At 43.8% G+C, this 25,539-nt stretch overlaps 1 protein-coding gene across 2 annotated transcripts in view; it reads left to right on the plus strand.

The window, feature by feature from the left end:
* pdss2 (prenyl (decaprenyl) diphosphate synthase, subunit 2) overlaps nt 1–25,539 on the plus strand; it is a 214,965-nt gene that overhangs the window by 85,793 nt on the left and 103,633 nt on the right. For both annotated transcript variants that reach the window (XM_078212395.1, XM_078212396.1), the window contains exon 4: nt 21,896–22,094. In XM_078212395.1, the coding sequence (XP_078068521.1) occupies nt 21,896–22,094 (199 nt within the window). The remainder of the gene's footprint in view (nt 1–21,895; nt 22,095–25,539) is intronic.

The raw sequence follows: 25,539 nt of genomic DNA on the forward strand, positions 1-25,539 counted from the left end.
TCTCTTATAAGCTTAAACCCCTCTTTATAATTAGTTAGCAAAACACAGCCATACTTACTTGTGAAGGGTCATCCAGACTCAAAACATTAACTTTGTTCTCTCTGTACGGATGCTGTCAGACCTGCTGAGATTTTCCAGCATTTTCAGCTTTTGTATAATGTTGTGCCCATACTGCCACAGTATTTCAACTGTAGCCTAGTTGTTCCCATGTGGAGATTTGTGAACAAACTATTGAATATCCTCCCTTAAATATGGAGACCAAAACTGTGCACTGGACTTGAGATGTCATCTCACTAAAACCCTGTACAATTGCAGCAAGACTTCTTTATTCTTGTACGCCAAGCCTCTTGTAATAAAGGCCAATGTGCCATTTATTGCCTTAATATTTTGCTGTATCTGAATGCTAACTTTCTATTCCTTATCCAAATACACCCAAGTCTTTCTGGACATTTAGCATTTTAAAGTTTAACACATTTTTTAAAAAAAACATTCTGCTTTTCTATTCTTCTTAGCAAAGTAAATAACCTCACAGTTGCCCACATTATACGCCATCTGCCACCTTGTTGTTCCCCTTTATCTACCTTTCTATTTCCGTTTTCAAAGACTCCAATAAATTTGTCGAGCACAAACTTGCCTTTCGTAAAACAATGTCCGAACATCATTATTTTTATTGAATTGAAGTGGCTGAAGACTGTCTTTTGTGAAGGTGGTTTCCTCAGGAGGTGGAAGATGGATCATCCAGTGAACACTTGGAGTTGAAGGTGCCTGCGAAAGTCTTGTCTTTTGCATTCATTTACTGGACTGCACCATCGTTCAGGATGGGAATATTTTTGAAACTGTGTCCTTTCACTAGAATCATAGAGGTTTGCAGCATGGAAACAGGTCCTTCGGCCCAACTTCTCCATGCCGCCCTTTTTTTTTTAAAACCCCTAAGCTAATCCCAATTGCCCGCATTTGGCCCATATCCCTCTATACCCATCGTACCCGTGTAACTATCTAGAAATCATAGAAACCCTACAGTACAGAAAGAGGCCATTCGGCCCATCGAGTCTGCACCGACCACAATCCCACGCAGGCCCTACCCCCATTTCCCTACATATTTTACCCGCTAATCCACGCATCCCAGGACACTAAGGGGCAATTTTTAGCACAGCCAATCAACCTAACCCGCACATCTTTGGACTGTGGGAGGAAACCGGAGCACCCGGAGGAAACCCACGCAGACACGAGGAGAATGTGCAAACTTCACACAGACAGTGACCCAAGCCGGGAATCGAACCCAGGACCCTGGAACTGTGAAGCAGCAGTGCTAACCACTGTGCTACCGTGCTGCTAAATGCTTTTTAAAAGATAAAATTGTACCCGCCTCTACTACTACCTCTGGCAGCTTGTTCCAGACACTCACCACCCTCTGTGTGAAAAGATTGTCCCTCTGGACACTTTTGTATCTCTCCCCTCTCACCTTAAACCTATGCCCTCTAGTTTTAGACTCCCCTACCTTTGGGAAAAGATATTGACTATCTACCTTGTCTATGCCCCTCATTATTTTATAGACCTCTATAAGGTCACCCCTCCGCCTCCAGAGAAAAAAGTCCCATCTATTCAGCCTCTCCTTATAACTCAATCCATCAAGTCCCGGTAGCATCCTAGTAAATCTTTTCTGCACTCTTTCTAGTTTAATAATATCCTTTCTATAATAGGGTGACCAGAATTGCACACAGTATTTCAAGTGTGGCCTTACCAATGTCTTGTACAACTTCAACAAGACGTCCCAACTCCTGTATTCAATGTTCTGACTGATGAAACCAAGCATGCTGAATGCCGCCTTCACCACTCTGTCTACCCGTGACTCCACTTTCAAGGAGCTATGAACATGTACCCCTAGATCTCTTTGTTCTGTAACTCTCCCCAGCGCCCTACCATTAACTGAGTAAGTCCTTTCCTGGTTCAATCTACCAAAATGCATTATCTCGCATTTGTCTAAATTAAACTCCATCTGCCATTCGTCAGCCCACTGGCCCAATTAAGACCATAAGACCATAAGACATAGGAGTGGAAGTAAGGCCATTCAGCCCATCGAGTCCACCATTCAATCATGGTTGATTTCAACTCCATTTACCCGCTCTCTCCCCATAGCCCTTAATTCCTCGAGAAATCAAGAATTTATCAATTTCTGTCTTGAAGACGCTCAACGTCTCGGCCTCCACAGCCCTCTGTGGCAATGAATTCCACAGACCCACCACTCTCTGGCTGAAGAAATTTCTCCTCATCTCTGTTCTATAGTGACTCCCTTTTATTCTAAGGCTGTGCCCCCGCGTCCTAATCTCCCCTGTTAATGGAAACAACTTCCCTACGTCCATCCTATCTAAGCCGTTCATTATCTTGTAAGTTTCTATCGGATCTCCCCTCAACCTCCTAAACTCCAATGAATATAATCCCACGTTCCTCAGACGTTCATCGTATGTCAGGCCTAATGATCCTGGGATCATCCGTGTGAATCTCCGCTGGACCCGCTCCAGTGCCAGTATGTCCTTCCTGAGGTGTGGGGCCCAAAATTGCTCACAGTACTCCAAATGGGGCCTAACCAGTGCTTTATAAAGCCTTAGAAGTACATCCCTGCTTTTGTATTCCAAGCCTCTTGAGATAAATGACAAGATCCCGCTGCAATTGGAGATAACCTTCCTCACTGTCCACCATGCCACCAATTTTGGTGTCATCTGCAAACTTACTAACCACGCCCCCTATATTCTCATCCAAAATCATTAATATAAATGACAAATAACAGTGGGCCCAACACTGATCCCTGAGGCACACCGCTGGTCACAGGCCTCCAGTTTGAAAAACAACTCTCTACAACCACCCTCTGGCTTCTGTCAAGAAGCCAATTTTGTATCCATTTAGATACCTCACCCTGGATCCCGTGAGATTTAACTTTTTGCAACAACCTACCATGCAGTACCTTGTCAAAGGCGTTGCTAAAGTTCATGTAAACAACATCAACTGCATTGCCCTCATCTACCTTCTTGGTTACCCCTTCAAAAAACTCAAATCAAATTTGTGAGACATGATTTTCCACTCTCAAAGCCATGCTGACTGTCCCTAATCAGTCCTTGCATCTCTAAATGCCTGTAGATCCTGTCTCTCAAAATACCTTCCAACAATTTACCCACCACAGATGTGAGGCTCACTGGCCTGTAGTTCCCAGTCTTTTCCCTGCAGCCCTTTTTAAACAAAGGCACAACATTTGCCACACTCCAATCTTCAGGCACCTCACCCGTGACTATCGATGATTCAAATATCTTGGCTAGGGGACCCGCAGTTTCCTCCCTAGCCTCCCACAATGTCCTGCGATATACCTCATCAGGTCCCACAGATTTATCTACCTTGATGCGCTTTAAGACTTCCTGCACCTCCTTCTCTGTAATATGAACACTCCTCAAGACATCAATATTTAATTCCCCAAGTTCCCTAACATCCATGCTTTTCTCAACAGTAAATACTGATGAGAAATATTCATTTACGAAATCACCCATCTCTTGTGGATCTGCACATAGATTACCTTGTTGACCCTTAAGAGGCCCTACTCTCTCCCTTGTTACACTTTTTCCCTTTATATATTTGAAGAAGCTCTTTGGATTCTCCTTTGCCTTATCTGCCAAAACAATTTTGTGTCCCCTTTTTGCCCTCCTGATTTCTCTCTTAACTCTACTCCCACACCCCCTATACTCTTCAAGAGATTCACTTGATCCCAGCTGCCTATGTACGTCATGTGCCTCTTTCTTCTTCTTGACCAGGGCCTCAATATCCCGAGTCATCCAGGGTTCCCGACTTCTGCCAGCCTTGCCCTTCACTCTAAGAGGAATGTGTTTACCCTGAACCCTGGTTAACACACTTTTGCCACTTACCAGACGTCCCTTTTCCTTCCCACAGACTCCCCCAATTAACTTTTGAAAGTCTCTGCCTGATACCATCAAAATTGGTCTTACCCCAATTTAGAATATTAACTTTTGGGACAGTACTATCATTCTCCATAGCTATCTTAAAACTAATAGAATTATGGCCACTAGTTGCTTAATTGTCCACCACCATTCACAATTCAGCATGGAAGGACTGCAGAGGTTTCTTTGATTCTTGGTAGTGGCCTGGCACCTCCTTTTCAGGTCATTCTTGCCTGACGTGCTCTTCTGCATTCCTCACCAGATCAGGGTTGCTTGCCTGGCTTGATGGTAATGGTAAATTGAGGGATAAACTGGGTCAGGAGATTCCTGATTGTGATGGAATACAATTCTGCTGTTACTTATGAAGCATCTCATGGATACAGAGTTTTGAACTGCAAGATCTTTCTAAATATATCCCATTCCCTACGCTGGAATGCCACGGAACATGGTGGAGCATGTCTGCAGTATGAAGGTAGGACTTTGTCTCCAAAATGGCTGGATGCTGGTCACTCCTGCCACAGACTGATGCATCTGGGACAGATAGATTGGTAAGGAGCAGGTTTTAGTACTTTCCCACTACCTGCCATAGGACCAGTTTGGATGCTATGTCCTTCAGGCTTGATCAATATTGGTGCTACTGAAGTATTATTGGTAGTGGACCTTGAACGTCCTCGGCCAGAGTACATTCTGTACCATTGCTGCCCTGTGCTGCTTCCAAGTTCGAATTGGAGGATTACTAATACTTCAGCTGGAGAAGGGTAGTGTGGGTAATCAGCAGGAGAGTTCTTTGATCATGTTTGACCTGATGCCAAGAAACTTCATGGAATCTGGAGTCAATATTGACTCCCAGGGCATCCCCTCCTGATTATATACCAGTGTTGCCACCTCTGCTGGATCAATTCTGCTCCTGGCACAGGATCTATCCTTATCTGCACCAAGTGCCGCTCATTAACCTACATTGTCTTCCAGTTGCCTCAAACTGAAAATCTTTTTATAGCTATTCCTATCTCTAATACCTTCTCCAGTCCTGCATCCCTCAGAGAACTCCTTCTAACTCTGGACTTGTAAATCCCCACAATATGCTTTGAACTGATTAATCCCTCAGTTTGTGATTTCCTCTTTAAAACCTGTCTTTCCTTCAGCTCTCTCTCATCCTTTGGGATCTTCCTTAACCTCTCTGGCCAATCTTTGGCCACCCATCCTAATGCCACTTTGGCACACTGTTGATTTGCTTTTATCTGGTTCTGCTCTATAAAGAACCTGAGCCGTCCTGCCTTAAAGGCATAAGTGGAAGTTGGGCAGCACGGTGGCACAGTGGTTAGCACTGCTGACTCACAGCGCCAGGGACTCGGGTTCGATCCCTGGCTTGGGTCACTTTCTGTGCAGAGTCTGCACGTTCTCCCCGTGTCTGTGTGGGTTTCCTCCGGGTTTCTCTGGTTTCTTCCCATAGTCTGAAAGACGTGCTGGTTAGGTACATTGGCCATGCTAAATTCCCCCTCAGTGTACCCGAACAGGTGCCCGAGTGTGGTGACTAGGGGATTTTCCCAGTAACTTAATTGCCGTGTTAATGTAAGTCTACTTGTGACACTAATAAATGAACTTAAACGTGTCGTGCTTTCTATATATAACTAGCTCTCAGATTCCTAGGATATAAATTTTGATCATTTAGCAGGTTATTGAAACTCTGTTCGCAGAAACTCTGAATAACACAGATTCACTGTCTTAGTGAATAGGTTACTCCTCTCGGCACACTTCAATTCTAGCTCTCCTTGGTTACAGACGAGAGTAAAGTAGTTCTCCTTCCTTTCAGGTAGATTTTTGCTGTTCTGAACATATTTCAGCAATAATAATGAGCAATATTCTGTCTGAAAATAAATTTCAAGAAGAGGAGGGAACTTGCCTTAGAATACAAAGAAATCCTTACCAATGAAATAACTGACTGCAGGTTTCCATGAGCTAGTTTTTTAAACAATAATTATGAATTAAATACTTACAGAGTTAGGCAGTTATGCTCCATATTTGACATCACTTGTCACCTTTCTTGAATCATTTTTGACCAGAATGGTGAGACACCCAGTATTAAAACTGTCCAAACATATCAGTAACACATCTTGACAGGGTACCTGAGGCCCTCCAGGTACTTCATTCATTGCATTGGCTGATACTGCTGGAATTTTCCTAACTGTATTAAAGGCATCTGGGGATGGGAAGCTCAAAATTCTTGTGAATTAAAGTGGAGGTGGACTGAAAGGCATTTCCCATCCGATGGATGAGGACTTTCCAATATTTGGGGTTGGAATGTTTTAGACGTAATTAATTTGACTTAATTTGCGGAACAAAATGGCCTGTCCTACAATATTAGTTAGCAACATGCACTTACCTTCAGCAATAGGTTATGGGGATGGGTGACCTTGACTGCAAACTGATTTGATTTATTATGGTCACATGTATTAGCATACAGTGAAAAGTATTGTTTCTTGCAGAGTATGCAGACAAGGCACACCATTTATAAAGAAGGAACGGAGAGAGTGCAGAATGTAGTGCTACAGTCATAGCTAAGGTGTAGAGAAAGATCAACTTAGTGGCGAGGTAGGTCCATTCAAAAGTCTGATGGCAGCAGGAAGAAGCCGTTGAATGGAATCACATACGACGCTAAGTTCAAACAAATGATTACTTTGTTTTAATAATCAGAGTTTTTATATAATTTTATATATTTTACCCAGAGGGTGGTAACGGTCCGGAATGCGCTGCTTGGGTGGGTGGTGGAGATGAATTGCCTCACGTCCTTTAAAATGTACCTGGATGAGCACTTGGCCCATCATAACAGTCAAGGCTATGGGCCAAGTGCTGGTGAATGGGATTAGGTGGGAGGTCAGGAGTGTCGATGCAGACTTGATGGGCTGCAGGGCTTCTTCTGCACTCTGATTCTGTAATAGATTGGTTGGCCTCTTATTAATTATTCCTGTTTAATTTGTAGCGGTGAGGTGGATCATTTTCAACAAAATGTCATTGAAATATTTCGTCACAGCTGAAACGTGGTAAAATAGCGCAAGAATAGCATTGAGGAACATACAGAAGTTGTTGAAACCCAGTCTTCTGAAGTAGCATAGGAATTGAGATTTTGCAACTTTTTTATTAGAAATGTCATAAAGAGTCTTTTGCAGGGACATCGCGTGTTTTATTCATTATTGAAATTGATGTTTCTGAGCTTGAATCCTTAAACGGGACTTTACCCTTTTAAAATGTGTCGAAATTTCAGAGGTAAGAGTTGCATGCTAATCTTCACATAGTTTAATTTCAAGATCTGTGTTCTTGAAATGAAGTGAAGCATTCCAAAATTACTGCTTTAGTCTTGAAAAGATTGAATACTGTGGCAGATTGCCCACCTACGTCCAGCTTCTTTTAATATGCTCTGTTACCTATTACTTAGAATAGACTTGGTGGAAATAAAGTATATTATTCTTGGCACCAATGAGCTGTACCATTCAGTCGCTAAATATTCCCAGCTTTGAGCATGGTTCACTTACTGGATATTATATAGGTGCCATGTGCCACTGCAATTTCAAGTTGTTATAAGCAATTTGTTAATTTTCTGTAAAGCCCTCCTGAGAGTTTTAATCGTGGCTGTAGCAGGAACTGACTGATTTCTTCCAGTCCCTTTTCACCACTAACGTCATGAATTTTTTCTATAAAGTCTTTGTTTACTTTGGAGTTTCTATCCCTCTGACTGCATTGACTCCATTACACTTCCCCTCGTGCCTAAGCATGAAGTATTGGGTAGTCTTAGTGATGGTTAAATAGGGGGGCAAGCCACGTTCACTTAAATATAATTAATTGTGAACATTTAGTTTGAGCGCTCTTCAATGTAAACTTATTTTAGCTTTTGCTTGCAACACCCAGACTGTAATACAAACAGCCCCAAGGTATTCTACAAAATGACATTTCAGCATCTTAAATAAAAAAGCGCACTGCTTGTTAATATGAAGTCTGGGGATTGATGTAATTTTATTCGTTAGTTCACTGGTTCTCAAACTGGGCTCCTGGGCGTCCGGAGAGACGATGTGAAAGTATGAGAGGAGAGCGGTGTACAGCCACTACCGATAGTATAGAGTGGGGCGGCCATCTCCCCTCGGAGGGGAGCAAGCACCTAGGAGATCTGAGAGAGGTACAAAAGTAAATAGTCGATTTCTTAGGAGTTTTATTAGAGCAGACTTCATATGCAGCACCTCCGATTGTGGGGGGGCATGGTGGTGTCCAGCATTACTTAACCATTTGAAAAGGGACCCTTCTGAAAAAATAATGTGAATAGCATTGATTTAACTCCTTAATTCTCTGCCTAATTGATAACTACAAAGAAGATTTATCTATATGCAACTAAAACTTTCATACTCCTGGATCATGGGCCATTACATTATTTATTTATTTATTAGTGTCACAAGTAGGCTTACATTAACACTGCAATGAAGTTACTGTGAAAATCCCCTAGTCACCACACTCCGGCACCTGTTTGGGTAACACTGAGGGAGAATTCAGCACGGAGAGAGAAGGAAGAGGAAACCAAAATATGGCATCCCTTTGCAGGGAGCCCCAACCAACTCCCCAAGCCAAATATTGGTTACATTTATCACAGGAGGGACCCTGTAAACATTAAGCATTAACCTTTAAGTATTGCCTCGATGAGTGTGTTTTTCAGCAGAACTGAAATGGAGAATTGGTAAAGATTTGGAAATTTGTCTGTGTATTTTAAACTTTCATTAGCAGCGACCTGCTGATCTTTAACATGATGCCGGCCTAATTAGATATCAGCATTCCTATCTCAATCCAGGAGTAAGATTTATTTAATGTTACTGTTTGTATTTCTTCAAAACCAATGAAGTGTTTACCTTTTGTAAGCAAACCTTTGAGAACTCCTTGACTTGCAGTATTTTTATTGTGACACGAAAGGTAATATTTGGAGCTGCAGGTCACCTGCTGTTTAATGAGACCACTCTCATTTATCAGTCCTGGTCTGCTAACCGGCTTCCTCTGGCCGGCACGTAAGGTGAGTCGAGGTCAAACTTGGCTACAGCTGAAACGGGTCAAAGGTCAGATGCTATATTTCAATCCACATTTTAGCATTCCACGTTCTGTCCTTACTATGGTGAGGCAACTTCAGCAGTTTCCTTGACGTAGGAATATCGAATAAAATTGACAGCGCGTGCTGATATAAGATATTTTGAGGTTGATAATGCGTGTGTCCATTAGTAATGTGTGCACCCAGCACCCTTTTCCTGTCCATCAAATTTCTCTCCACGTTAAATTTCTGTGTCACAGATTTTTAAAAAGCACGAGGAGCCACAATGTCTAAAGGCAGGAGACAGTTGCAATTACAGTTTTCAAAAAAATGCAGAACGAAAGTCATGGAAGTGAATGATAGTCTTGGAGTTAAACTTATTCGCCGTTTACTTAATGGCATTTAAGTACTGAGACCTTCAAGGAACACAGCTTTAATCAGTTTCAGCAAAATACATGTCCTCGTATTGTCATACAAAGCAGCATATCATTTAGCTTACCATAATTGGAGGGTAGCTAATGTCATTCCAATTCTCAAAAAGGGAGGTAGAGAGAAAACAGGGAATTATAGACCAGTAAGCTTAGCATCGGTAGTGGAGAAAATCCTCGAATCCATCATCAAGGATTTTATAGCAGAGCATTTAGAAAGCAGTGGCAGGATCAGACAGAGTCAGCATGGATTTATGAAGGGGCCATCATGCTTGACAAATCTGTTGGAATTCTTTGAAGAGGTAACTAGTAGAGTTGACAAGAGGGAGTCAGTCGACGTGGTATATTTGGACTTCCAGAAAGTGTTTGACAAAGTCCCGCAGAAGAGAATGTCGTGCAAGATTAAAGGGCAGGGGATTGGGGGAAGTGTATTGAGATGGATAGAAAACTGGTTGGCTGAGAGGAAACAAAGAGTAGGAATTAATGGGTGCTTTTCAAATTGGTAGGCAGTAAACTAGTGGGATGCCACAGGGATCGGTGCTGGGACCCCAGCTATTCACAATATATATTAATGGTTTGGATGAGGGAACAAAATGTAACATCTCAAAGTTTGCGGATGACACCAAGTTGGGTGGGAGGATGAACTGTGACGAGGATGCAGGGATCCTTCAGAATGATCTGGACAGGTTGGATGAGTGGGCAAATCAATGGCAGATGCAGTATAATTTGGATAAGTGTGAGGTTGTTCACTTTGGAAGCAAAACAAGAAGGCAGATTCGTCAAGCATGATTTCCCCTTCATAAATCCATGCTGACTCTGTCTGATCCTGCCACTGCTTTCTAAATGCTCTGCTATAAAGTCCTTGACAATGGATTCGAGAATTTTCCCCACTACCGATGCTAAGCTTACTGGTCTATAATTCCCTGTTTTCTCTCTACCTCCCTTTTTGAATATTGGAGCAACATTAGCTACCTTCCAATTATGGTAATTATGGTACAATCTGAATGGCTGTAAATTGGGAGTGGGGAGTGTGCAGCGGGACCTGGGTGTCCTTGTGCACCAGTCACTGAAGGTAAGCATGCAGGTGCAGCAGGCGGTAAAGAAGGCAAATGCATGTTGGCCTTCATTGCGAGAGGTTTCGAGTGTGATGTGTTGTTGCAATTATACAGGGCCTTGGTGAGGCCACACCTAGAATATTGTGTGCAGTTTTGGTCTCCTTTTCTGAGGAAGGATGTTGCTCTCGAGGGAGTGCAGTGAAGGCTGGTTCTGGGGCGGCAGGACTGATTTATGAGGAGAGATTGACTCGGTTAGGATTGTTTTCACTGGAGTTCAGACAAATGAGGGGGGATCTCATAGAGACTTATAAAATTCTAACAGTACTGGACAGGGTGGATGCAGGGAGGATATTCCCAATGGTGGGGGAGTCCAGAATCAGGGGTCACAGTCTGAAGATTCAAGGTAGACCATTTAGGATGGAGGTGGGGAGACATTTCTTCACCCAAAGAGTGGTGAGCCTGTGGAATTCATTACCACAGGAAGTAGTTGATGCCAAAACATTGAATGTATTCAAGAGGTGGCTGGATATAGCACTTGGGGTGAATGGGATCAAAGGTTATGGGGAGTAGGCAGGATTAGGCTATTGAGTTGGATGATCAGCCATGATCGTAATGAATGGTGGAGCAGGCTCGAAGGGCCAACTGGCCTCCTCCTGCTCCTATCTTCTATGTTTCTGTAAGCAGGAACATTGGATCTCCCCCAGTGCTGTATTGAAAAGCAGTGTTGGATTTTGGCAGAGATACAAAATAATCTGCATAACAGAGAATAAACTGTTAGCTACTGCTGACACAAATCGCCAAGAACTTCATAATTAGAACCTGAGAGGTCTTAGCTTGTACCTGTTTATCAGAAGTTGGATTCCGTACCTTTATAGGGATATCGTTTCGCTTTAGAACCATAAGAACGAGGAGCAGGAGAAGGCAAGTTAGCCCCTTAAATTTAGCAGAATGATGCATTTTACATTACTTTATTTATGACAACTATCATTATCGAGCAGCCAGCTATTGAACTTATTGTGTGCTGGATCCAGATGTAGCACAGCCGATCTGTTAATTTTTCCTGTTGAGGGCCGGAATAGTTGCTATGGAAACACTAGATAATGCAGACCAGGTTGAGCTGAAACATTCACTCTGTTTCTCTCTCCAAGGATGCTGCCAGCTCTGTTGGGTACCAGCATTTTCTGGTTTTATTACCCCAATCAATACCTGTGGAGCAGGTTGTAGTGTCTCTGCTTCTGAGCCAAAAGCTCCGGGTTCAATTTCCACTCCAAGACTTGCTGGCCGAGGAAAGTGAGCTCATGATGTGGCTAAACTGGTTTGAGTATCAACTTGTAAATCCTTCCAATGGCAGGCAGTAAGAATGGGAGAGACTCCTGGTCAGCCATCTGTAGAAGGCAACGGCAGACCACTGCAGTGCCTTGCCCAGCATAGCTCTGGACCAACGCTAAAATCCATGGACACCAACGCCCTTTCAGGGCATGCTACCGGAAGAGAGAATCGCTCCCTGTTTCACTAACTCCGAGTCAGTTTGTTGCAGCACAGAACTTCTGAGGACAAAGGAGTTAAATATAGCAGCTTGGCAAGTTTAGAGGACAGCATCTGCAAGTAAACATGCAGGGCGAAGTGTGCTGAATGGTTGAGAGCTGAAAAGGTATAAGATTGACGGTACTGTTACCCAGCCATGGTTCTGAGTGAGGGTGAGGCACTTCCTGAGTAAGCTGCTGCCACTTTTTAAAATTGCGAAATGCAGTGGGACACCTCTGGTGCTACCCCACCCCATCCCCCCCTCACCTCCCCCCCCCCCCTCACCTCCCCACTGCATTCCTTATTGTATTATTTGTTAGCCCTTGTTTTAAATCTTTGTTGCAAGGCTGGTAGAACTGCTGGGCACCAAAGTATTCGCATACTTGCCACTGTCGTACAGCCAACATTGCAACGATTCCACTGTGTTCCACATGTATAATTGAAAGAGCCATCATCTCCAGCAGAGAGGTTCCCCCGCCAAGGCTGCCATTTTGGAAGTGGGCAGCGTGAACAGATTGCAGCTGTGTGTTACAGCCCACCTGCAGTCTCTCCTACTGTTACACAGGCTGCCGGTGGGACAGTGACTGGTTCCCCAGGCTTACTCTCACATCTGCTACTTCAGTTGATGGAGATGGAAGTGTGATGGGCAGAGTAGATATACATTAGGATGCTGTAACAACAAAAACTAGGGTCAAGGGAATAGCAAAGCGCATTAATAGAGTAAAGAACTGTAACTGGTTTGACAATATGAGAGCAAAGTTATGTTCTGTTTTAAAAATCCCAAAGAAACTTTTTGGATTCTATGAGGAAAGTTTTAACGTTCAGCTAAGTGCAGTGATTATTAATTAACCAGAAGGGGGAATTGTGCACATAGCAAGATCCCTACAGTGCAGTGAGATAACTGACAATCTTTGTTTTAATTTGTTTATGATGGTGTTGAAGGATAAATGTTGATTAAGACACTGGGAAGACTCTGTACTCTTTAGAATGTTCCTGTCAGATTTAGGGTCTCCCTAAACCGGTGAAACAGCTTGTTATAATCACAGCATCACAGAATTGTTATGGCGCCGAAGGAGGCCATTTGGCCCATTGTGTCAAAACCAACTTGCCGAACAAGCATCATGACTTAGTGCCATTCCGCTGCCTTTTCCCCAAACCCCTGCACATTGACTCGATTCCAGTAATCACCTCGTGAATGCCTTGATTTGAATCTGCCTCCACCACACTTCCAGGCAGTACATTCCAGCCCCAAACCACTCACTTTGTGAATGCATTTTTTCTCACATCACCATTGCTTCTTTTGCAAATCAGCTTAAATCTTTGCCCTCTTGTTCTTAATCCTTTTATGAGCGGGAACCGTTTCACCCAATCTACTCTGTCCAGCCCCATCATGATTTTGAACATTTCTATCAAATTTCCTCTCAGCCGCCTTCTCTCTGAGGAAAACAGTGTCAACCTCTCCAATCTATCCTCATAACTGAAGGTTCTCGTCCCTGGAACGATTCTTGAAAACCTCTTCTGTACTCTCTCCAATGCGTTCACATCCTTCCTATAGTTTGACGCCCATAACTGTATACAATATTCCACCTGAGGTCTCACTAGTGTCTTTCTTAAGTTCAGCATAACCTCCTTGTTCTTGTGCTCTATGCCCCTATTTGTAAAGCCCAGAATATGCCTTGTGTCTGAACTGAAATTCAGTACCTTAACAATGCAGCACTCTATCAATACAACACTGAAGTGTCAGCCGAGGTTACATGCTGAAGAAACATAGAAATATTTATGGCACAGAGGAAGGCCATTTGAGCCGTAGTGGTCTGTGCTGCCTGAAAAAGCACCGACCAGCCTAATTCCAGCTTCTAGCCCTTGATGCATTATTCTGTAGTTTACTGTACTTAAAGCGCATATCCAAATGTGTTTTTTAAAGACGTGACAAGGGCTTCTGTCTCTACCATTCTTTCATGCATTGCTGGAGTGAGGTTTAAACCTGCAAACCTCCTGTGCCAAGGGGCAAAGGGCTACCAACTGAGCCAAGCTGACACTGAAATTGCACGAAATTGCTTTGATAAGTAACAATGAGTGTTGTACAAGCATCTTACAAGACAGCTAAATAATTCAGGATTAAGATACAGCAGAACAACTGCTGCTTGTCTTCACCATCTGTTTATAACTGCTTTTGCAAAGTGGATGTTTCCTTAATTTTCTTCATTATTAGTAGAATTTGTTTTTAATTAATGCAGCCTGATTAATGATTCACTGTTACCGTGGGTCTCTCAGTCCTTTCTAAATTTAACAATCAGATTTGTTGTGTCTGCTAAACCTTTACATAAATCAGTGGCTCCGTGAGGGCTTTTCAATTTCCTGTAAATCTGTTACTGTTCTTGGGCATAATCAAGGTTCATCTCCTGTGGAGTACGGCTCTTCATGTTTTCCGAGCAACTTCAGCGAGTTCCTCCGGGTTCTGTTATCTCTCACTCCAGTATGATGTACATATTCAGCTTTAGAATTTATGAAAAATGTCATCGATATTGGGGAATAAGTTGGAGCATTTGAGCTACTGAATCTAGATTTCAAGCGTAGACACTGAATATCAAAGATATAGTAGCAGCAGGGTTGTTAGGCATTACAACTTCATAAGTGGAGCATCATTTCCATCACTTCTTTAAAAAAAAAATGGACTTTAGCTTCTCCACCCCCAACCCCCAGAATGAAAAAATATCAGATTAGCAGCTGATCTGTTCCTAAAATTAGTAAAGCGCTTGTCAGAAAAAATAAGTATTTATAAAACGTTTGCATGCAGGAATATCTTCTATCTGTCTTGAATACTAGACTGAACTGACCTCCCCCCTCTACAGTTGAAAGCAAGCAGCTCTCTCATCACCATGCCTCAGTTGTTGAGAGTATAAACCTAGTTCTGATCATCGCCGGATACAATTATTTGCTTTCAGTCCAGGAAATGAGACATCGCTGGCGTTTTTGCTTTTTGTTATAAAAAAAAAACTTGCTCATCATTTGTGCTCCCAATATACGTTGGGACCGACTACAACATTGCACAGCGACTGATCAGAGACTCTGCTACTCAGTATTCAAAACCATTATCTCTCCTGACCTCCATGGAGCAAGACCATAACATGTTCATTCCCTGTCAAGAGGACAGAAATGCTGGGCAGAGGCACTGAACTTTTTAGATAAAAGGTCTGTAGTTCAGCACAACAGTCTTGTTTGCTGCTTTTGATTTTTTTTGTGGATGACTGGATTTCGCGATACAAAAACAAACCTGAGATAATAATGGAACTTGCTGTATTCTTTCTTGTATGTTAGATTCTGCGTTTTCTGACGGTTCTTTACTGGGGGGGGGGGGGGGGGGGGGGTTGCATTAGCTCTGTTTTCCTCCACAGATGCTACCTGACCTGCTGGGTATTTCCAGCATTTTATTTTACTTCAGATTTTCACCATCTGCAGTTTTACTTCTGCGTTCATCATAACTTACTCACATTTGTGCTTTGCCTCTATTTACTTATAAAGTCCTGGATCCCAAATGTTTTTCTACCACTTTGTTTCCAACCTATCATGCCAGCTTTAATGTTTATACATACTTATCCCCAAGTGTCTCTCTTCTTTAACACCCTTTAGAATTATACCCTTTTATTTTATATTGCCTCTCCTCATTCTTCTGACCAAAATTTATCACTTCACATGTCTATCAGGTCTCCCCTCAGCCTCTGTCTTTCCAGTGAAAATAATCTTAGTTGATTCAACCTCTCCTCCTAGTCAACGAGACCAGGCAATATTCTGGTGAACCTTCTTTGCACTCTCTCCAAAGTTTCCACGTCCTTCTGGTAGCATGGTGACCCGAACTGCAGGCAATACTCCAAATTAAGTCATTAATATACATTGTAAAAAAGCTCGATTACTAACATGAACCTCTGAGAAACCTCACTGCATTCCTTCCTCCAGTCCAAAAAAACAACGTTCACCACTGCTCTGTCCTACTATTCAGCCAACTTTGCATCTAGTCTATCGCACTCCCTTTTCCTTTCTTTCCATGGGCTTGAAGTGTGCTGACAAGCCTACTGTGTGAGACTTCACCAAAAGTCTTTTGGAAGTCTACATTAACCACATGACCTTCATCAACTCTCAGTTACCTCATTAAAAAAACCCTAACCAATTTAGTTGAACACAATTTGCCTTTCCTTTCACTAATCCGCAATTGTCCACATGACCATTAATTTTGTCCCGGATTACCATTTCGAAAAGCTTTCCCACCATCGAAGTTAAACTGACTTGCTGGGTTCATCCTAACACTCCTTCCTGAACAAGGGCGTATCATTGGCAATTCTTGAGTCCTTCTGTCCCTGGAGCAAGTAGCATACTTTTTCAAGGATGCATGGCATTGGTGGGATGAAAGGCTCAAAACTGCAATCAGACTTCAGTCTGCTGCACTAAACTTCTTTTGTTCCCCTGCCTTGCCATGAGCAATGGCACAGGAGGTCACCCAGTTACCTAGAAATATTCCCAATTAGTGCAACAGAAACAAAACAATTTTTAAAAATCACTCTCTGCCCTGTGCAGTCAAGTAGTTATCCCAATTGGTCTCAGAATGACCTTAAAACGATTTATAACAATTAGAGTTTGAGAGGGGGGGGGGATCAAAAAAAATTTTAAGTCCCGAACGAGTGTGAAAATGGGAGAGTTTCAGATCCGTTTTTTTCAGCGAGGCCACAAGTCCAATCTTATGCCGCTCTGTGCATTTTGCACAATTTGCGTCCCAGGCTAGCACTTCCCCACCTCCGCCCCCGACCTCCTGGGAGGCCTCAATGTCCTCCAATCCGACCGGTGAGGCCTACACGACAGGCCCTCATTGATGGAGTCCATGTGTGATCCTCACTGGTGAGGACTTTCACTGGCGAGGCCGCTAAGGCAAGGCAGCCCGGACGATTGCGTCCCGGCCTCACTAGTAACATTTGAATGGATTTAAATACTAAACAGCCTCGCGGCCAGGAAGGGAAATCTGGGCCCAGTAAGATCGTGAGGGGCGAGAAATCGGGTGCGAACACTTTTTTTTTGCCTCTCTTGCGATCTTACTGGCTAACCCCACCCATCGACCAATGGGACAAGAAGGCAAGATCATCCCACGAGGCTTTCAAGGGAGAGGCTGCATTACACAAAGCTAGCTCCCAGCAGCAGTATAACTACTGTTATAAAGGAGCACCTCTTCTGACGTAGCGCAAATGCGGAAATGAATCAGCCATGTTAAAGTGAATAAGATAATCGTGAGCACTTCAGAAGAGAGAGCCTAATACCTCAAATCAGAATCTGCAGACAAAATATTGTGCAAAAGAAATTAATTGAGTGCAACTGGCCAGATTGGAGGACATAATTTTCAGACCACAAGACTTTTAACAGCAATATCTTTCATGGTGCAGCACAGCACTAAACTAGCTGCAATAAACAGGAAAAGTAACAAAAACACAAGCTAAAATACCAAATATGTCAAGTGTTAAATGTATTCAAGAAATTACAAGATATTTTAAAATTCACTTCTGTACAATCTGTTAAAATAATCTCAAGGTCCCTGGCTGAAGTTCAGCGTCAATAATTCACACCTATTTCAAGCACACAATGAAGTGGGATTATATCTCATTCCAGTAGTTCAGGTGGTGCAAATGTTGAAACCAGCAAGTTTTCAAACAGTACGCTTCAAACGTCTTGTATATGAAACAGAGACATGTACAGAAATTAATGAAGGGACAAGAGGCACACACGATTAACACAGCTGGGAAACTCGACGGTGATTATTTCTGCGTTTTAAGAGCAGATTATTTTCAAGACATTGCTTTCAAAGAGCAGTCAGTTGCTGGCTCCTTCAGAGCAATGGCAATGCTGTAGATGTCACAAAATCTCCCATCTCCAACGACCCAACATTTTATAGTCACAGAATATTTCAACCAATTCAGTTTAAAATCTGATTCAGCAATTGCTTGACATTTGAGTGAAAGCTGCATTCCTAAAGTACATAGGGGAAAAGGAAAGGATAGGGTGCAGGATATAATGTTGCAGTTGCAGATTGGGTGAAGAGAAAGATCAGCTTAATATAAGGTAGATCCATTGAAAAGTATGATGGCAGCAGGAAAGAAGCTGTTCTTGAGCGATAGGGACATGTTCTCAGAGTTTTGTATCTTTTTTCCTGACGGAAGAAGGTGGAAGAGCGAATGTCCGGGGTGCGTGGGGTCCTTGATTATGCTGGTTGCTTTCCCGAGGCAGCGGGAAGTGTGGACAGAGTCAATGGATGGTTGGTGGATCAGCACCTGAGAGAGAACATTTGCTGTGCTACTTGAAAAGTAAGAAGTTTAACAACACCAGGTTAAAGTCCAACAGGTTTATTTGGTAGCAAAAGCCACACAAGCTTTCGGAGCTGCAAGCCCCTTCTTCAGGTGAGTGGGAATTCTGTTCACAAACAGAGCATACAAAGACACAGACTCAATTTACATGAATAATGGTTGGAATGCGAATACTTACAACGAATCAAGTCTTTAAGAAACAAAACAATGTGAGTGGAGAGAGCATCAAGACAGGCTAAAAAGATGTGTATTGTCTCCAGACAAGACAGCCAGTGAAACTCTGTGGGGGTTACAGATAGTGTGACATGAACCCAATATCCCGGTTGAGGCCGTCCTCATGTGTGCGGAACTTGGCTATCAGTTTCTGCTCAGTGACTCTGCGCCGTCGTGTGTCGCGAAGGCCGCCTTGGAGAACGCTTACCCGAATATCAGAGGCCGAATGCCCGTGACCGCTGAAGTGCTCCCCAACAGGAAGAGAACAGTCTTGCCTGGTGATTGTCGAGCGGTGTTCATTCATCCGTTGTCGCAGCGTCTGCATAGTTTCCCCAATGTACCATGCCTCGGGACTTCCTTTCTTGCAGCGTATCAGGTAGACAACGTTGGCCGAGTTGCAAGAGTATGTACCATGTACCTGGTGGATGGTGTTCTCACGTGAGATGATGGCATCTGTGTCGATGATCCGGCACGTCTTGCAGAGGTTGCTGTGGCAGGGTTGTGTGGTGTCATGGTCACTGTTCTTCTGAAGGCTGTGTAGTTTGCTGCGGACAATGGTCTGTTTGAGGTTGTGCGGTTGTTTGAAGGCAAGAAGTGGGGGTGTGGGGATGGCCTTGGCGAGATGTTCGTCTTCATCAATGACATGTTGAAGGCTCCGGAGGAGATGCCGTAGCTTCTCCGCTCCGGGGAAGTACTGGACAACGAAGGGTACTCTGTCCACTGTGTCCCGTGTTTGTCTTCTGAGGAGGTCGGTGCGGTTTTTCGCTGTGGCGTGTTGGAACTGTTGATCAATGAGTCGAGCGCCATATCCTGTTCTTATGAGGGCATCTTTCAGCGTCTGGAGGTGTCTGTTGCGATCCTCCTCATCCGAGCAGATCCTGTGTATACGGAGGGCTTGTCCGTAGGGGATGGCTTCTTTAACGTGTTTAGGGTGGAAGCTGGAGAAGTGGAGCATCGTGAGGTTATCCGTGGGCTTGCGGTACAGTGAGGTGCTGAGGTGACCATCCTTAATGGAGATGCGTGTGTCCAAGAATGCAACCGATTCCAGAGAGTAGTCTATGGTGAGTCTGATGGTGGGATGGAACTTGTTGATGTCATCATAGAGTTGTTTCAGTGATTGTTCACCATGAGTCCAAAGGAAGAAAATGTCATCGATGTATCTAGTGTATAGCATCGGTTGAAAGTCCCGTGCGGTGAAGAAGTCTTGTTCGAACCTGTGCATGAAGATGTTGGCATATTGAGGTGCGAATTTGGTCCCCATGGCTGTTCCGTGTGTCTGGATGAAGAACTGGTTGTTGAAGGTGAAGATGTTGTGGTCCAGGATGAAGCGGATGAGATGTAAAATTGCATCTGGAAACTGGCAGTTGTTGGCGCTGAGCACTGAGGCCGTTGCAGCAATGCCATCGTCATGGGGGATGCTGGTGTAGAGTGCCGAGACATCCATTGTGACGAGGAGCGCTCCTGGTTCAACTGCTCCATGTGTGCCGAGTTTCTGTAGGAAGTCCGTCGTGTCGCGACAAAAGCTGGGGGTTCTTTGTACAATGGGTTTCAGGATGCCCTCGACATAGCCGGAGAGGTTCTCGCACAGGGTCCCATTGCCCGATACGATGGGACGGCCGGGTGTGTTTGCCTTGTGTATCTTCGGGAGGCAGTAGAGATCTCCAACGCGGGGAGTACGTGGGATGAGAGCACAGAGGGTGTTCTGAAGGTCCGGATCAAAGGTCTTGATCAGAGTGTTGAGTTGACGGGTGTGTTCTTTGGTCGGATCTGCAGGTAACTGTCTGTAGTGTTCCTCGTTGTTTAGTTGTCGGTACACTTCTTTGCAGTAATCCGTTCTGTTCAGTATGACGATGGCCCCTCCTTTGTCTGCTGGTTTGATGACAATGTTGCGGTTGGTCTTGAGAGCGTGAATGGCGTTACGTTGTGCTTGGGTGATGTTCGGGGCTGTCTTGTGAGTGCGGCTCATGAATTTGGTGTTGACGCACTTGAAAAGGACAGAGGAGTGGAACTTTTTCATTTCTCTGTTCTCTCATGGGTGTAGGCATTGCTGGCTGGGCCAGCATTTGTTACCTGTCTCTAATTGACCTTGAACTGAATGGCTTACTAGGCCATTTCAGAGAGCAGTTACGAATCAACCACATCACTGTGGGTCTGGAGTCACATGTAGGCCAGACCAGGTAAGGGTGGCAAATTCCCCCCTCTAAAGGACTTTGTGAACCAGATGGGTTTTCACGACAAACAATGATAGTTTCACACAATTAAAAGCAAAATACTGTGGATGTTGAAAATCTGAAATAAAGACAGAAAATGCTGGATAAACTCAGCAGGTCTGGCAGCATCTGCGGGGAGAGAAACAGAGTTTACATTTGAGTTCATATGACTCCTTTACAGTACTGATAGTTTAATGGTTGATGTTACTGATTGCTATTCCATTACTAATTGACTTTAAACTCTATTCTAGATTTTGTTAATTGAATTCAAATTCCATCAGCTGTCATGGTAGGATTTGAACCCATGCCCCCAGAGGATTACTACTCCAGTGACATTACCACTGCACCATAAGACACAGGGACAGAAGTAGGCCATTCAACCCATCGAGCCTGCTCCGCCATTCAGTGAGATCGTGATTGAGCTGATATGATCCTCAACTCCACTTTCCCGTCTTATCCCCATAACCCTTGACTCTCTTACTGGTTAAACATCAATCCACCTCAGCCTTGAGCATACTTAGCGACCCAGTCCCTACAGCCCTCTGCGGTGAAGAATTCCACAGATCCACTGCCTCGAGAGAAGAAATTCCTCCTCATCTTTGTTTTAAATGAGTTGACCCCCTTACTCTGAGATCATGCCCCCTAAACCTAGACTCTCCCACAAAGAGAACAACCTCTCAGCATCTACTCCGTCAAACCCCCCTAAGAATCCTGTATGTCTCAATAATGTCGCGTTTCATTCTTTGAAACTCCGATGAGTACAGGCCCAACCTACTCAACCTCTCCTCAAATGAAAATCTCTCCATACCCGGGATCAACCTAGTGATCCTTCTCTAGACTGCCTCCAATGCCAGCATATCTTTCCTTAGCTGAGGGGACCAAAACTGTTCACCATATCTGACTGTCTCCCCCCAAAGAAGAGTTGAGTAGCTCATGCGGAGAGTCAGCATCTTGTGTTACAAGGCAAAGGCCTCTTTTTTTGTTTCTGTTGTAACTATGCTTTGATTCCAAGAAAGGCAAGTCTTCCTGCGAACTGCTTGTGATGTCCCTTTAACACTGAATCATTAGGGAGATAAGGAATTTCTTGTTTTGGGAGCTTGGGTGTATAAGTAATTTATTCTGTGCTCTCTTTTTAGTCAGCGGAATCTGGCCGAAATTACAGAACTGATCCACACGGCTTTTTTAGTGCATCGCGGAATAGTGAACATTATCGAGCTGACATCATCTCACGGATCATTGAAGGATATGCAGTTTGGCAACAAGATGGCTGTCCTGAGTGGAGACTTTCTTCTTGCGAATGCTTCTACAGGTCTTGCTCAGTTACAGAATACTAAGGTACTGGGCTGTTCTTTCGTATTGCTTGTTGTAACGTAAATGAGCGCAAGTTTTTTTTAACGTTAGAAATATTTTGTTAATTAAAATCCCAATTTAGGATGTGGGTTTGTTAACTCAGTGTGTCATAACTACCTTACAAACATTTGTAATAAGGCAAAGAAGGCCTTTCTGTATTGATTTGGTATAAAAGGCTAGCTGTGCTACTACTGTTGGACATTGTAGCTCCTGAGTAGCTTATTTATTAGTCACATGTAAGGCTTACATTAACACTGCAATGAAGTTACTGTGAAATTCCCCTAATCGCCACAGTCCGCTGCCTGTTTGGGTCAATCCACCTAACCAGCACGTCTTTCAGAATGTGGGAGGAAACCGGAGCACCCGGAGGAAACCCATGCAGACACGGGGAAAATGTGCAAACTCCACACAGACAATGACCCAAGCCGGAAATCGAACCCGGGTCCCTGGCGCTGTGAAGCAGCAGTGCTAACCACTATGTTACCATGCACCCCCCCCCGCCCTCCCTCGCGGTAAACTTCAGTCATTTCAGCCCCTTAACTTGTGTTTCTATTTGCCTCCTTTCTCCACTCTTAACAGCCTTCTTAAACTTGATGCACTCAACCAAGCTTTAGTCACTTCTGCCAACGTGCTTGGTATCTGTTCATAGAATCATACAGTGCAGAAGAGGCCCTTTGGCCCATCGAGTCTGCACAGACACATTAGAAACACCTGAACTCTCACCTATTCCCATTTACCAGCACTTGGCCCATAGCCCTGAATGTTATGATGTGCCAAGTGCTCATCCAGATACTTTTTAAAGGATGTGAGGCAACCCGCCTCTACCTCCCTCCCAGGCAGCGCATTCCAGACCATCAGCTCCCTCTGGGTAAAAAGGTTTTTCCTGACATCCCCCCCCTAAACTCCTGCCCCTCATCTGTTCCTGGTTAATTTTCTTTAGAGTTCCCTCCCTAAATCCCTACACCTCGACTTCCTCCCTGTCCGTTTAAAGATTTCCTTAAAATCTTTTGGCTTTGCCTGCTAATCCATTGGCTCAACATTCATTTTCCTAACAATGCTGTGAAGTACCTTGGGATGTTCTTTGACTCCTAAAGGCGTTATATAAATGCAAGTAGTTAATGGCTGGGTTCAGGAAGCACATTTCCAAAATTAATTAAATATAAAATATCACTTTCCAAGATAAAACTGATCTTGTGAGGAATGAGTGTCTGGTAAAAGTAATTTATTCGTGGCAGGATGTGGGGGGGACAAAACACATTTAACTATAAATGCCTCTTTATATCTGCGTGGTGTTTTTTTAGAATCTTTTGTCAGCAAGTTAAGATCTGAAATGCAGATTTAACATTGTTTCCAAACTTGCTGTTTTGGTGTACACGAGTTGTTTTTTTGAGAGTTTGTTGCCCTCTAATGAGCACATTCTTTTCTGGGAAGGTAACACAGCAGCTGTGGTCCAGAGATCAAGCAGATCTGTAGACTTCTTCCAATTCTACTATTGAGTCGCTGCTTGGAAATGCATGGAAATTGGACAGTGACACACTGAAGCCTTCTGTACGTGGTGTCACATCACAAAAGTGTGACTTGGATCAGGATCTAAGGAAATGTTATGAAACTCGTGTCTCACCAATAATGCATCTCATAATATGATTCATCACAGAATCTAGAAATAGCGCTTGGGATGAACGGGCTCAAAGATTATGGGGTGAAAGCAGGATTAGGCTATTGATTTGAACAATCAGCCATGATTGTGATGAATGGCGGAGCAGGCTTGAAGGGCCGAATGGCCTCCTGCTGCTCATATCTTCTATGTTTCGAAAGAAGCCATTGTGCCTGTGCTGGCTTTCAAAAAGCAACCCCAACTCCCCTGGTATTTCTCAGTAGCTCTGCAAACTTCTCCTTTCCAAGTATTTGCCCAATTCCATTTGTAATTTACTATTTAATCACCTTCCAGTATGTTTAGATACTGTATTCCAAATCATCATCCCACGGTTCAATTATCATAGGTTAAAACCGCACGCGCCATTATGTGTCTCTTGTCCTTGTTTGCATTTTCTCTGTGTGGCTTTGTTTACAGCTGGCCCAAGTGGGAGAAAGAAAATTGTCCAAGTTACCTTGTTCAAATCCAGCACCCCCTTTATCCAGAAGAAGAATGATTGCATTGTTTTATTTTCTTTTAAAAGGACTACACTTTTGTTGCTACCATAGAAGGAGAGTCTCTCTCTCTCTCTCTCCAGTTTAGACTTTAGATGTCAGATGCAGGGTTGGCCCTCTGTATATCTTAAGTGCTAAAGATGGCATCATAGAATCATAGAATCCCTACAGTGCAGAAGGAAGCCAGCAATAACCCAGGCCCCATCGGTGTAACCCCATGTATTTGCCTTGCTAATTTCCCTGACACAAAGGGACAATTTAACATGGCCAATCAACCTAAACCACGCATCTTTGGACTGCAGGAGGAAATCGGAGCACCCGGCGGAAACCCACGCACACACTGGGACAATGTGCAAACTCCACACAATCACCAAGGCCGGAATTGAACCTGGGTTCCTGGCGAGCAGCAGTGCTAACCACTGTGCTGCCACCAGTTACGATTTCAAACTTAGCTGATAGCTGCTTCAGGGCAGCCTGAAGTGAGCCACACAATACTGAGGATGTCATATCGCTCTCAATTTTTGAAATTATATTATCCTTGCACGAACATAGAGACAGTAAGAGTTTCAACAACACCAGGTTAAAGTCCAACAGGTTTATTTGTTAGCAAATGCCATTAGCTTTCGGAGTGCTGCTCCTTCGTCAGATGGAGTGGAAATTTCCACTCCACCTGACGAAGGAGCAGCGCTCTGAAAGCTAATGGTGTTTGCTACCAAATAAACCTGTTGGACTTTAACCTGGTGTTGTTAAAACTCTTACTGTGTTTACCCCAGTCCAACGCCGGCAGCTCCACATCGAACATAGAGACACAGACCTAAAGGTAATTCTGGATAATCACTCTTTATGAGGAAAGAGCAAGGTAGATGAGTTTGTTCTAAGTGAAAATGTGTGATGTGATTGCTCCCGACAATTTGTTCAAAAGCCAGTGGACAGAAATCAGAATTATAATAAAATTAGAAAGGGCCATTTGAACCATCAAACTCCACCATCCTGAACTCGTGCATAATTATTGCCTCCTAGAATAAGGAGGGACATCAGGGAACGTTTATTTACACCAGAATTGCAGGGTACACTGAAAAGCTGGGTTTGTGGCGTTGGGATAATTCAAAGGAATGAAGGGCTTGTTGGGCTTAAGGACCTGCGCTGGGGCGGCGGGGCGGCACGGTGGTTAGCACTGCTGCCTCACAGCGCCAGGGACCCGGGTTCGATTCCCAGTTTGGGTCACTGTCTGTGTGGAGTTTGCACGTTCTCCCCGTGTCTGCGTGGGTTTCCCCCGGGTCCC

This window comes from Mustelus asterias, chromosome 5, assembly GCF_964213995.1.
Source record: "Mustelus asterias chromosome 5, sMusAst1.hap1.1, whole genome shotgun sequence".
NCBI classification, from domain to species: domain Eukaryota; kingdom Metazoa; phylum Chordata; class Chondrichthyes; order Carcharhiniformes; family Triakidae; genus Mustelus; species Mustelus asterias.